The sequence below is a fragment of the Heloderma suspectum genome, chromosome 2 (genome assembly GCF_057233095.1).
Source record: "Heloderma suspectum isolate Gila_16-S chromosome 2, 16-S_ref, whole genome shotgun sequence".
Classification (NCBI taxonomy): Eukaryota; Metazoa; Chordata; class Lepidosauria; order Squamata; family Helodermatidae; genus Heloderma; species Heloderma suspectum.
The window spans coordinates 65,713,948-65,728,324 of NC_139459.1; the positions used below are offsets into that span (position 1 = coordinate 65,713,948).

The following is a 14,377-nucleotide window of genomic DNA, read 5'->3' on the forward strand; positions in this document are numbered from 1 at the left end:
GTAACCCAACTATTGGCAGCTTGGGCTGCTGATCTCAACTGAGTTGTAGTACATATATTTTTGTAAGCAGCATACACAATAAAAGTTCTTAATATTTAAAGTAGCCAGTTTCCACTCTGACACCATGGCACAAAACTGCTTATAGCATACAGCAACTTTCTCCCACCTGGTGCCTTCTACATATGTTGGACTACAACTCCTAGCATACCCAGCCAGCATGGGCAGAAGGTAGATCTCCAGCTGTTTTGGACTTCAACTCCCAGAAGCCCCTGCCAGCATGGCCAATGGTCAGGAACACCAGCAGCTGAAGTCTAAAATATCTGGAGATCTACTTCCTTGCGCCCTGCTCTAAAAGCCCTGAACAGGAGCAATGGGGAGTGCTCCTGTTCAGGACTCTGATAAGGCAGGCTCACAATTGGGTAGAGAGTTCTACTCGTGTTCAAGTGAACACAATCAGAACTCCCTTTAAGACTCAGGGATGGGAGTGATTTTCAAGTTCATCTAAACTCCCTGAAAAGTACTTCAAAGCTTGTTTTGGCTTGCACTTGTTTTCAATTTTTACCTGGTTTTCAGCTTGTTCAAATGGGAAACATGTGCATTTCAAACAGGAACAGTGCGCATTTCTGAACAATTTTTTGTAAACAGCTCACCGTCCCCCCACTAACTAAAGTGTAAAAATGCATTTAAAAAAAAATGTGCATTTTAAAGTCACATTTCCCAAAAAGTATGCGTTTTTCAAAAATGAATTTGGAAATTTGCTAACATTTCTCAGAAAAACACTGCTCCTGCTCATGTTTGGAATTGTGAACAGGACATGTTTGCATGATTTGCGAACAGAAACAAAATTCTCAGACATCCCTGTTCAGGCCTTGCCAGTTTAACAGGGCAAGATCTGAACTGAGGGGGGTGGGGTGCTGGTCCAGCATACACAGCCTCATCACAATACACACTTTAAGCCCTCCCACATTCAAGCAAGCACCTGAATAGGACTTCAGCGGTTCTAAGTTTCATGAGCAGATCATAAACGTTTCCCTCCAGGACTCTTCACCACTACTATTGAGCATGTCTTTCCTTTACCATTGAGCAACTAACCCTAAGCAGCTCTCATCCATTTTGGATAAACAGCAAGGGTGTCAAGGGTAGGTGCAGTGTAACTGTTGAGCCAGATGTGAGCCCCAATACTACTCGTTTTTTTTCCTCCACATTTAGAAAACGGAAATTCCCCTGTGCTACTGTGCTGATGTCAAGATCACTGTGGTTTTAGATTTGTGCAACAGAGATCAAAAGATGATTCAGGAAGCTACGCTCTTCAAACTCTTTATCTTAAGAAAAGTAATGTCCCAATTCTTTTCTTATCCAAGCATGTGCAGTGATATTATTCTGCTAAAAAGCACACACAATCAAGTATAATGAAATTCAAGTCATCAGAAACACTGCTGGCTATTTGATCTCAAAATGATGAAGCCCTGGGATCATTCACAGGCTAAGACTTCCAGGGGCTACCAGGCTAGAGGCTTCCTGCAAATATCTTTTAACATCACTTTGCATATGTTAATTAGCCCTATGCTGATAATATCTTCTCTTGTGCTTTATACACAACTTTAAAATGTTGGGACCAATCCAGATAAATTTCCTATATGCCATGAGGCGGACCACATTCTGCCCTAAGAATTTAGCTTAATAATGGATTAGGATTTGACTCTTCACCAGGTTTGATCAAAATGAAAGAGACATCCTTGACACTGGCATCCCCATGACATTATAAAACTGAAATGTTCAATACAGAATGGTACAAATTTTGGACAAGAGAGAACTTTGATCCAGAGACTTAAAATATCCTCTATCCTGTACGTTGTCCAAGAGAAGTAATCTGTTAACAGTTTTTCACAAAATATAGCATACTCTGTTCCTCACATGGGAACCCAGTGGTTAAGCAACAGGTGATGCTCTTGTTCCCAAGTCTCTTGGATTTTCAGACACACCACTAACTATGCTCTTGGTCAGCATCATCTGCAGGAGAGAGAGCCTTCCCCTGCCCTGTTTTCTTTCTTTTCTAGAAGATATAACCAAGGACTACATCATATGGTTAATAATTAGCAGCTGGCAACCAGCCTGCTGCATTGCAGTCCACCCAGTTTCAGACTAACAATGGGAAAAATATGAAGTTCCCAATTCTAATTTGTGTGTGTAGACATGCAAAACCCCAATAGCCGTTCACAGCACTATAGGCTAGGTACAAAGGCAAAGGCATTGAAACACAATGCATAACCTCAAGCCCAGGGGCCAAATCTGGCTCTCCAGGGTTTCTCAAATGGCCATGCCCCCTTCCCCTTTTCCATGACCATCAATCATTTGGTGGTTTCCTAGCTTTTGTGCAAATTTTTAAGGCTCTTTAAGTAAAAGCCTTAAGCTAAATATGCCAGTATTGTTGGCCCTGCCCCTTTTGCCTTTGGCCTCACCCACCACTAGAAAGCAGCCCTCAAGAGCTTCTCCAAAATGGGATTTGGCCCGGAGCCGCCGCCGCCGCATCTGCCACCAGGTAAGCTCCGTCCCGGGAGGATTCCGTGGTGGGGGGAGGCCGTTCCGCCACGGATTCCAGGAGGCTGGATTCTAAAGAATCCAGCCTCACTGGAGTCCGTGGCGGAAACCGTGTGTACTCCAGAGTCACAGCTAAAATTAGCCCTACAAATTCAAAATGTCCTTATTCTTTAAAATAATTGTCTATGTTAAAAGCATTCTTTATTTCACCATTTTGTGTCATCTGCTTTGAAAGACTGCATACATGCAAACCTTTTTCTTTAACTACAATATCCTCCTTTATCTTCTATCCATCACATTTATATCCTGCCCTTCTTCCAAGAAGCTTAATGCCCATATTTATCCTCACAACTCTGCGATATAGGCTAGACTGAGAGGCAATGACTTGCTTGAGATCACTCTACCAGTCCAAACTTTTGACTCCAACACTGTTAACTTATAAATTAACAGATGTAAATCAAGAAGGTTCTGCATTGCCATTCAGCGTGCCCCCCCACACACAAATTACAACCTACCTCAATATAGAAATTAGTTTTGTGTGTTATTTAAGGTACTCACCTTATTTCCAGTACCAAGGAAGAATTGATTTTCCATCTTTCTACAGAATGCTGGAACACTGAAGAGCCACTCTTCTGGTTTATTTTATCAGAGCTATTGACCATTGATCTACTTAAACTTATCTCACCGTCTCTGAAACACAATGCAAAAAGAGAGAGAGTTAAAATTAGCTTGGTGCTAGCCAGAAGCCTTTTCTGACAAACGTCAGTGGTGTTTCATTTATTTATATCCATGGTTGGCTCCAGGTTTTAAGGGAGACCTGGGCAATGTGCCATCTGATCAGACCCCTCCTATTCCAGTGGTGGCTATGAGCCACCATTTTAATTTCCCACAATGCCATGGGACACCTGACATAGTGTTGCTCCAGGGAAATTAAAACGGCAGCTTGCAGGCCCAGTTGGACAGTGTGGGCACCCGGGGTAGGTGCCAACACTGTGCCAATGCTTTGCCAAAGCACTGGGGTCTCAGCAGCTGTCTAGGATGCTTTATGCTGATGTCTGACATATTTATACCCCTATGGGTATGACCATGGACAGTTATGAAATTGCTGTTCTACTAAGACAGGATTCTACAATGCATCCTCTCTCTCTCTGTTGTTGTAAGTTGTAAATGTTAAATGTTATATTGTAATATATGTATATATATGCATTTTAAAAATGTTTTTGTATGTAAACAGCTTACAGATTTTATTATATTAAGCAGTATATACATATTATTAATAAAAAATAAATGAACAAGCCACCATCCACTGGCCAGAGAAACAGCAGCTGCAGGGAACTTGTCTTACGCGTCCCTGCCAGAAAGAACACCCAGTTCCATGTCTGGCAGTGGCCCTGGGGCTGCAAAACAAAGAGAAAGGGCACTCCTGTTCCTTTGGCTGATGGATGGCTCTAGAGCCATAGGGTTGCACAAACTCACCCCCGTCTGGTTCTCCGGATGCCTGCCCAGCCCCTGCCCCCACTCACCGGTCCAAAGACTGCACTTGAGCCCCTCCCACGCTCGGTGAGCAGCCTGCACTCACCCCAGTGGCCTCGCCGAGCTCTTTGGTTGCCATTTTTTAAAAAAAATAAAATGGTGATGACAAAAATGTTTTCATATGCGCGAAAATGCGCATTTTGTGAATGTACGTATTTGCGTGTGCAAAATGCGCATTTTGCAAAATTTTGCGTTTTTGTACATATGTAAATATGAGCATTCACAAAATATTAGCATTCACAATTTGCATACACAAATATGCACATTCGCAAAAATGTGCATTTTTGCACATGGGGAAATGTGTGCATTTCTGCGAGCACCGTCTTATTTCTCAGAAATGTCGACTGCAAAGCTTGACAAGGCCGCTGGGGTGAGTGCAGGCCATTTGCCGAGCATGGACAGGGGGCAAGCAGGGGCAGGGACTCAGCAAATGGGGCTCGGGGGTGCAGGGAGGGGCGGTTCCACCGGATTCCTGGACTGAATCGGGCACCTGCGCCATCCCTAGCCATGAATAGCGATGTTAGAGAATTCCGCCATGGACTCCAATGAGGCTGGATTCTTTAGAATCCGGCCCCCCAGAGTCCGTGGTGAAACAGAGCACTCCCCCCCTGCCACCCCGCAAAATTTTCCCAGGACGGACCCTACCTGGCATCGGCTGGTCCGGTCCATCCACTGCTCTGGTCTGCGGCCGCGAATGGCTGCCCCGGTTTGCAGCCGCCATTTGCCTCCCTACTTTAGCCATCATAGGCTACGTAAGTATTTACGTAGCCTATGACGGCAAAGAGCAGGGACGCAAATGCGCCCGCTACGCCATTTCCATCCCTGCTCTTCTCGTGATAGGCTACGTAAATATATACATAGCCTATCACGAAAAGAGCAGGGACGGAAATGGCGTAGTGGGCGCATTTGTGTCCCTGCTCTTTGCCATCATAGGCTATGTAAATATATATGTAGCCTATCACGGCTAACGCAGGGACGCAAATGGCGTCCGCTATGCTGGATGCCATTTGCGGCTGAAGCCCTACAGCGTACGGAAGTCTGGCTGTGGGCGGACCCGTCCGGCTGGCCAGCTCTGCAGACTCGCCGCGGAGCAGAGCCAGCTGAGGAGGATTCTGGGGGGAGGGACAGATCACCTCCCCCCCCACCACGGACACCCCGGACCGGAACAGGATAAGTAATCCGCCCATCCCTAGCCATGAACCACTATTCCAGTAACAACACCAGCAACGGAAGATCAGCGTGTTCCAAACTACATATAAATGACCACTTATAGGTCACAACTTCATTCTGGCTTTGAAGAACTGATCTTGCTTTTCCTTCTACTCCCCTTCCCTTGTCTGTCTTATCTTTTTAAGTTTTTAGCTTGTAACTCTGATGGGCTGGTGTCTCTCATGGTTTTTTACTGATGTGAGTCACTTTGGGAGACAATATTTATCTGAAAATCAGGATAAAAATATATTTTTAAAAATTAATACATTTCAGGAAAAATAATGCCCCATGAAACTCTACTAAGTATATCTGAAATGTATACCTACAATCTGCATATTTAATAGGTAGATTACTTCTACCATACTAATTCTGAACATTGGCTTCCAAATGTACTGAAACTGTACTGAATACTGGAGTTTTCTGTTTACTAACTGACTGAACTTATTTGACTTGCATCTACTTGTCCACATTCAGCAAGTAAGCTCAACCCACATTGCCATGTGACATAGCTGCAACATGACATGTTGTGGAGTACTCTGACCATCGGCATGCTACTTTGATTTGTACTCCACGGGTATTATGATTTGATCACTGCTACGTCTCACAGTTCAATCCTAAAGGAAATCAACCCTGAGTGCTCATTGGAAGGACAGATACTGAAGCTCAAATATTTCGGCTACCTAATGCGAAGAGAAAACTCATTGGAAAAGACCCTGATGCTGGGAAAGATTGAAGGCAAAAGAAGAAGGGGACAGCAGAGGATGAGATGGCTAGATAGCATCACCGATGCAATAAATATGAACTTGAGCACACTCCGGGAGAGAGCGGAGGACAGGAAGGCCTGGCATTCTATGGTCCATGGGGTCACAAAGAGTCGGACACGGCTTAACGACTGAACAACAACACATCTCAAAGTAGTAATAAAAATATAAGAAGAGCCCTTCTAGATCACATTAAAAGCCTGTCTGGTCCAGCATTCTGTATCCCACAGTGGCCAACCAGAAGCCTCTGGGAAGCCCAAAAGCAAGGCATAAGGGCAGTAGCCCTCTCCTGCTGTTTTTCTCCAGGAACTGGTATTCAGAAACATGCTGCCTCAGATACTGCAGTAGTATATAGCCATCATGACTCATAGCAGCTGATAGCCTTATGCTCCATGAATTCCATTTCATTTATTATATTTATATACTGCCCAATAGCCAAAGCTCTCTGGGCAGTTTACAAAGATTACAAACCCTGAAAATACAGTATTATGCATAATATAAAAACAGTTTAGCTACGAACAAGTAAACAGAACAGACGTGCACACACACACATATATCCATATGATATCATGTGACCTGATTAAAAACCTATCGTATGTTGCCAAACGCCTGGGAGTGGAGGAAGGTTTTAACCTGACGCCAAAAAGATAACTATGCTGGTGCCAGGCAGGCCTCACTGGGGAGTTCATTTCATAATTCAGGGACCACCATCAGGAGGGCCTTCTCCTTTGGTGCCACCTTCCAAGCCTCCCTCGGAGAAGGCACCAGGAGGTGCCTTAGATGATGAGCTTAGTTTACAGGTGTACAGAATTTGTCTTCCACAATGAAGGCAGATGCAAAGAACATGGAGCCTCTCATCGATAGATCGCAAAGCTCTTTAAAAGTAAATGGAAGTCTGTTTGCTGCATGTAGAAATCTCATCCAACATATTGCTAGGCACAAAGGCTTTTAGTTTGCTTCAAGGCATCTTGTTACCCTAGAATTTGATTATGTGAAAAAATCATAGGATCAATGATCATACATAAGTATGTGCTGGATTTGCACCTCATCAAATGTGTAGTATTGATTTACAGCTAAGAGTGCCACCTACTGAAAAACCAAACAAGTTTTACTGCTTATTTCATACACATTTTCTGTCAGGCGGGGAAAAAAATTCAAATAAAGAGCCAGGATCTTTAAAGTTCCATACCATTAAGAACAATTATATGGTCTTTATTGAATAATGCTTGTATACATCCAAAGGGGAAAGGCCAACATAAAAATTCATTACATGATGCTTTTCCGCTTTCTAATACACAATAAATCATTCTCAACCCCCACCCAACCATACCGCTTTTCTTCTTCTCTCTCTCTGCCACACCACAGTGCACACTTCTGAAGAAAATGCATCACAGTATGGACAAGAACTGCAGTGGAAAGGAGTCTTGCTTATGCTGAACTAAGTGCAGTCCATTAGAAACTTTCAGGAAGTGGCACAGAGAGCAGGAGTTAGCTTTTCACAATGTTTTTGTCCCTAAAAGTGCTAATGCTTGAAATACAGCAGACCAGAGAGGTCACAATTTACTCACATCTATAGTAAAGGAGACATATGCCAGGGTGTATGGAAGCAGCCTTAAATAATTTGGGGAAACTACAAGTTCTTCTTTGGGGAAACTACAAGCTGTTCTTCATTATGACATTTCTCCAAATCCAAGTTCAAGAAGATCCTCTTGATGGGTTTAGCATCTCATCTCCAGCATGCTTACTTTTACCTTCACTTGTCATTAAAAAGACTTTTCAACTACGGCAGCTGTGAAACCGTACTAGGGATCTCAGCGAAGTCCTCTCCTGATCTAGGTAAGCACTTTTAAATCCTACTGAAATGAGTCTTCAAAGTGTTTAACTTTAGTTGGATGGTGCCTCTGGTCTTTACTGGCACTATTAAACATTATGTTTATGACCCCTCTGTAGTTTTTATGTAGAATCTCACTTGCTTTATGTATTGCTTGTTTTTTTACTTACAATTGTCAGCAAATCCCTTGCTTAGAACAGGCTATTCCCTCCCATCAAAGCTGTGAAGGAAATCTACTATGAAAGAGCAAGCCAGACTTAGTTTGGAAACCAAAGCCAAATTCAGTAAAACAATTCATTTGGAGACTCATCAAATCTCTTATCCACAGTCTGCATAAGACAAAGCTTTTGCTACCAACAGCAAAGCATTCTGTCTTGTGCAGAATGTATACATAATAAGAATGAATTTCTCGACTTTTCCAGTCCGATTCTATGCATGTTTACTCAGAAGTAAGCACCACTGAGTCCAGTGGACCTTACTTCCAACTAAATGTGCACAATGTAGCATAGAGATGCATTCAAGCGACAAGCTACAGTTATAGGAATGGAACCAATATAGCCACAGCCCCCAACATTGCTTCTAGACATGACCTGTGCGTACTATGAAATATAGGATATGTAATGGATTGCTCACAAAAACTTTTAGAAGGCATTGTGATTTTGTAGGCAAATCATAGCACATGCCCACTGTTGGCATGCTAAAGGTTATTGGTATGATTTTGTCTTTGTTTGGTTGGTTCAAAAAGCTCAAAATGAACATTTCCTGCACATTACTTAGCCAATAGTCTAGGATGAGTCATACCATAACTTCACTTCTAAAGTGGCAGGTTCTATACTGCCTTGTTTGAATCAGAAGTTAGGTTTTACTTCTAGCAGGCTCTGCTTTTGGTCAGCTTAGGAATCTTGGTAAAACCGAATCATTCATTTCTAACGGTTTTACACCAAGTAGCACTAAGAGGCATCTTAAAAGATGACAAGAGTTTGGGATAAGTTATCACTACAACTTTCCTAGACCACATAGTAAATATACCGACAGATAAGATAGTTATTTTCTTTTATTTTAATGCTTTTTTTTTACTTTATGAAAAAATACGCTCTATAAACTAATTAAAATCTTTGTAACAGATATCAAATGACCTGTTACAAAATTAACTAATACGTTGCAGATATAAAATGTGCAAGTGTAAAGTAAGGATGAAAACATGTGATGGATCTAGACAAACACATTTTACGGGAGCATACTATTTGTTGGCTGTGTTGACACTGCTGTAGCTCTGTAACAAGCCAATCATTTTTTAAAAAAATACTTGTTAGAAAATTCCACTGAAGTTAATGGAACATTCGAGCAAGGTGCTTAAGATCTGGTGTTAATAAGAAGTTCCACTATCTGAGGTTAGTAAAAATGGCATCGCAAAGACTTGTTCTCAACTGCCCACAGACAATCTCAGACTGAGAAGGAGGTGACATGACCCAACAACAGCCTTGCCAACCTGGTGCCCCAGATGTTTTAGACGTCTACCCCCATCAGTACTAGCCAGCATGGCCAATGTCAGGAATGTTGGGAGTTGTAGTCCAAAACATCTGGAGGGCAGCAGGTTGGGTAACCACTTTATGATCCTGTCAAGTCCCTAGGAGACAGACAGTGGGAAAGGAAAGAGTTTTCCAAGAACAAAAAAACCCACTTAGGCAACAAGGAGACAGAAAATACAGACTCCTGTTTTGCTGCGGCTGAGTGCTCATGTGGTCTGTAAAGTGCTTTGGCAGAGACAGGAGGCAGATAGGCTCCAGCTCCATTGGAAGGTTCAGTGTTCTGCAAATCTTTGTCCTACAGTTAACTAGCGCCACAGGTACTCACTGATTAACAGGATAACAACCAACTCTCAGTTCTGCATACCCTCATCATGAAAGCAGATTACTATTTCCCTTTCTCCCACAAGCATGCATTCAAGGGGGGGGGGAGTACATTTGCTCACAACTCTGATGGTAAAAGAGTGCTTGAGTCTAGACTTTAGTTTGAAATGCTTTGAGGAGCAACTACAAAAAGCAAACTTCCAAGTTGCACGGTGAGGCACTCAACTCATGTGTTTAATAGATCAAGCCTGTACACAGGAAAGAAAGGTTACACAACTTAACCTTCAAACAAACAAACAGCCCTGTTATCTGGGAGCTTTTAATTTTGTCAAAAGGGGGAGAGGGGGAGAGAGAGAGAGAGAGAGAGAGAGTGTTAGAAACAGGAAAGATGGATAGGGAACATGGAAGAGTGACTTCAGAACAATGGGTTGGATCCAGACTTAGTCATATTTAGAACAGACCCATTAAAATCAGTGGGACTTTAATCTCGAAGTATGACTGGATTTCAATGGGTCTACTCTAAGTATGACTAAGTCTGGATCCAACCCATTGTGTTTCACTCTCTACAGTTGTCCTGGCTGGGGTTGCAAAAGGGGAAGGCGACCCACTCGCTGGGCTGAGCCCCCTCCTTCGAGGAGTGTAAACGCAGGAGTCTAGCGAAAATCTGGCGGTCTAACAAAGAAGCTCGTCTTTTCTCTCTCTTGTATTCCAGCAGCCTGGCCGTGGCGTGAAAAAAAGACCCATCACAGAGACCACGCTTTTCCTGCTTGCGCAAGCCTCGCCAAACCACCGCTAAGAGGAAACGCAACGCCTTAAAAAAAAAAAAAATGTGCTGGAGAAGGTGCCCCGCTGCTGCCGCTTCAGCGCCCAACGCGCCCTCTCCTCCGGTGGCCAGTTGTGCGCACATCTGGCCGGGCATAGCCCCCGGGAAGCCGGGAAAGCGATGCGGGGGGGGGAGGCGGAGGGGCGCAGGAGAGTTCCGGGGTACGCAGCCGCTCATGCCCCTCCTTTTTACGCGGCTGTCTGGAGAAGGAGCTTCGCAGCGGAGAGGGGACGGGATGCATATCAAGCGGCGCGGCGATGGCTCGCTTTCCCTAGCACTAGATCTGCTGTCGGGATATATATTTGGGGGGCGGGGCGGGGAAGTGGGGATCAGGTGCGGCAGACTCGCGGCCCGAGGGAGAACGAGCGCAGGCTGCGATCCTACACACACTGAATAGGAAGCGAGGGTCACTGGCCTCAGGAAGGGTAAACACGCTATGGAAATGGGGGCTGGAAGAACACAAAGCGCGCTTATCTACGATCTCCCCTCGGACTTCAAGCCTCCTGCCTGGGGATGGTATCCTCTTTCCCTCCACCCACCCACCCCGAGAGGAACCCCCATAGATTTCCCCCAAGGTGCTAGCAGGCATGTACTGAAAGGCAAAGCAGGCAGGTGGGGGGGGGGGCGGGGCGGGTTGCACATTGTCACAGGCAGTGGAGGCTGGTGGCTCCGATTTCGCTGGGGCTATGAATGCATTCTGGGTTTCAGTCAGAACCAGCCAGAACTCTAAAGGAGCTATCCAAGGCGGTGAACCCATTTTGGGGGCAGGGTTCAGCACCATGGATATCTCCTTTCGAGTCTGGCTGGCTCTGACTAAAACCCAGAATGGATTCACAGCCCCACCGCAATTGGAGCCACCAGCTTCCACTGGTCACAGGCAAGCTTCAAGATGAAGAAGGCAGAACAAGGAAGAGGCATGCCCGCCCCAGGGGCTGCAGTTTCTCCGAAAGGATCGCTCGTCGTCTCTCCCAGTGCACATGAATCCTGCTGGATTTCCAGAGCACATCATGCTCTCCACCCCCATCTAGGCATCCACACGCGCTCCATCCCCAAACGGACATCAAGCCTGCTTTAGCATTAGCTATTGCCACATTTGAAAAGGCTTGCAAGCGTCAAGGAAAGAATGCAGCAACAAATATTCCGATCTTGTCCGGTATTCTTAGCGACATAAAGAAAACAACCCCACCTCCCGCCCCCAAGATCCCACCACGACCACTCTCGTTGCTTTCTTTAGGTCAGCAAGCCCGTGAGAAGGTAACGCAGTCATGTCTAGGATGTTAAAACAAACCCACTGTGTTTTTAATTTATTTTTTAAACTTCGGGGGGAAATATAGGAGATCTTGGACAAAGCAACATTATGCAGAAGATTTTGAAGTAAAAATGATTTAAAAAGAAAAAAAAATCATCGCCCGGCGCTTGACAGAAGGGAAACCCTAACAAAGCCCCAGATGGGAAGGTTTTGGAGGTTCTGTTTTAATACCAACAAGAACAACAAAGAGTGGAAAGAAAGAAAGAAAGAAAGAAAGAAAGAAAGAAAGAAAGAAAGAAAGAAAGGTCTTTGTAAGAGAGAAGGGTTTCTTTGTAAGACAGGAGATACGTGTTTCTAAAGGGACGAAAATGTAAAGGCTTATCTTTAGAGTCCCAGGGAACTTCTCCTTACCCGCCATTAAATCAACTAGCTAAGTTAGACGAACCTCCCAAAGAACTTCAAAGCGATCGAGTAACGCTAAAATCCCAAACACGTTTCCTAAGGTGCAAGTCCCCATCCATGGGAGGCACTTGAGATCAATGCTTCGGAGTGACCGTGTTTAGGATCGGACTGCGCGGGAGCTATTGACCTCCTGCCCTACGGCTGACGGCGGAGGGGTGAGGGGAGGAGGCGTGTTAGAAGCAAAAGAAACATGCTGCGACTCAGCTGTTACCTTCACGATCCTATGCACAGTTACTTGGGAGTGACGCCCACTGAATGGGAGTCTGGGATCAGGCTGACAGATCCTGCCGAAATCATCTGAGATAAACTTCTGAGCGGAATGCCACTCCCCCTTGTCAGCACAGCAACATAACAGATCCGGAGTGACACCGCTTTCTGCACCGCAAACGGCTCGCTACTTTCGAATCAATCTTGAAAGACCCCCAACCCCTCGATTTAATAATATTTTCTCGACTACCCAGCCGGCGTGTGGCGTGGGATCAAGAAGCTATTGAGCCATCTGTGCAACGGATCACCTTTTTGCTCCTAACTTCTCTCCAGACACCCCACGGTTCTTTCAGCGCTGTGAATCGGTTATCTCCTGAACCCGATCCGCACGCTTCATTACGCGAGGGCGAGCGCGCAGGCGACAGACCGAAACACACACAACACGCGCACACACAAAGAGAGGCACGTCTGAGGAATGGAAAGCCGGCGAGGCAGGAGGGGAAAGCGAAGCGGCACCTCTCCGGCACCGTTTCGACGCGCGCGCATCCCCGCTCTCTTCTCTCCCCCTTTTGTCGACTGCGTGCGAGGAAGCGACGCTCTGCCTTTACCCGCTGGGTTGTGTCTCCTGGTGTTCCTCGGTTCTTGCGATCTCTTTTGTCTTGTAAAAGATCAGGAGGATACTTATCGTGCAGATAGTCCACCTCTTCCTGACCGAACGCATGTCTCCCGCACATATAAATCCCGACTGCTTCCTTTGTTTGGCAGGGTCGATATTTTTAAAGGAAAAGGGAAAGAAAAAAGGGGGGGGTCAAATAAAAGCAACGATCGCGCAAAAAATAAATCAATGCAATAAAATCTGGCTTGACGCTCCGGGATTCGACGATGCTGCCGCCGCCGCTATTTCCCCCGGGCAGAGTCCTCTTGCCGAAAGCCCACGCGCTCCAAAGATCACTCGGCTCCTGCCTCTCCGTGATCCTCTCACGTTGCCTTCCCGTTTAGGTAACAGCAGAGGCGGCAGCCGCCAGTCTCCGGGGCGTCACTTAGCCCCTCCCTTTCCCTGGCGGGGAAATGATGAGCAAAACCCGGCCAATAGGTGGCCAGAGGAGGCGGAGATCGCTGCTTCCCCAACTTTACAAAACGTTTTCCGGAGAGAAGCGCGGTGCGCGCTGCTTTTGCTGCCGCCACAGCTCCCACCGCTCCAGAAGCCCAGTGGAGACCAAGAGGACGCGGTAAGCAGCTAGCTTCTCCTCTAGCTTTCCTGCAACCCTGATCCTACTGCGCAGGAGTAAGTGCCCACGAGTTCACGAGGGTGGCCACTTCTGAATTGGCCCAAAGGAGGACCAGCGAAAAAGACGCCTGTTTGCATAACATCTGCATATGCTAATGTACATGCACAGATGCAACTTTAGAAATAATTAGTATAATTTAAATAGCAGTGCAGTACATCTCACCATAGCAGGGAAGACTGTGACCAGGAGATGTGTGTGCCTTGCTCTGCCTGTTGTCCGGGTCCTGTTGATGGGCAGCTTCAAGGCCCAGCTCTTCGTTCTGATGGTTCTTTATATTAATGCAGGACTTGGACTGGACAGCCCTTAAAACAGAGGACACCTTCAAAACAGAGGACGGCCCTGTGCAGCCCTTGAAGTAGAGGCCTGGCCTCTGTGAAAGAGAACACATGGGCACTTCTAAACTGGGCTTATTCCCAAGGAAGTGTACATAGGATTGCAGCCATAAAGGATGCTCTCTGCCTCTGGAAAGATGAACTGCCTCATCCTATGTTTACTCAGAGTAATATTACTCTCAATAAGCCACCTAACTTTGGGAGCAGGCTTGAGAGATGTGAACAACTAATGTTTGTGAAGAGGACACAATCATAATGTAAAAAAGATCAAAGAGTGTTGTGGCACCTTAAAG

At 45.5% G+C, this 14,377-nt stretch overlaps 1 protein-coding gene across 1 annotated transcript in view; it reads right to left on the bottom strand.

The window, feature by feature from the left end:
• Positions 1-13,467, bottom strand: part of ST8SIA4 (ST8 alpha-N-acetyl-neuraminide alpha-2,8-sialyltransferase 4) — a 102,423-nt gene extending 88,956 nt beyond the window's left edge. Inside the window, exons 1-2 of the mRNA XM_084833802.1 lie at positions 13,072-13,467; positions 3,097-3,228 (exon numbers count right to left, since the gene is read on the bottom strand). Of these exons, the coding sequence (XP_084689928.1) occupies positions 3,097-3,228; positions 13,072-13,184 (245 nt within the window). The 5' untranslated portion in view covers positions 13,185-13,467. The remainder of the gene's footprint in view (positions 1-3,096; positions 3,229-13,071) is intronic.
• Between the last annotated feature and the right edge of the window lie 910 nt (positions 13,468-14,377).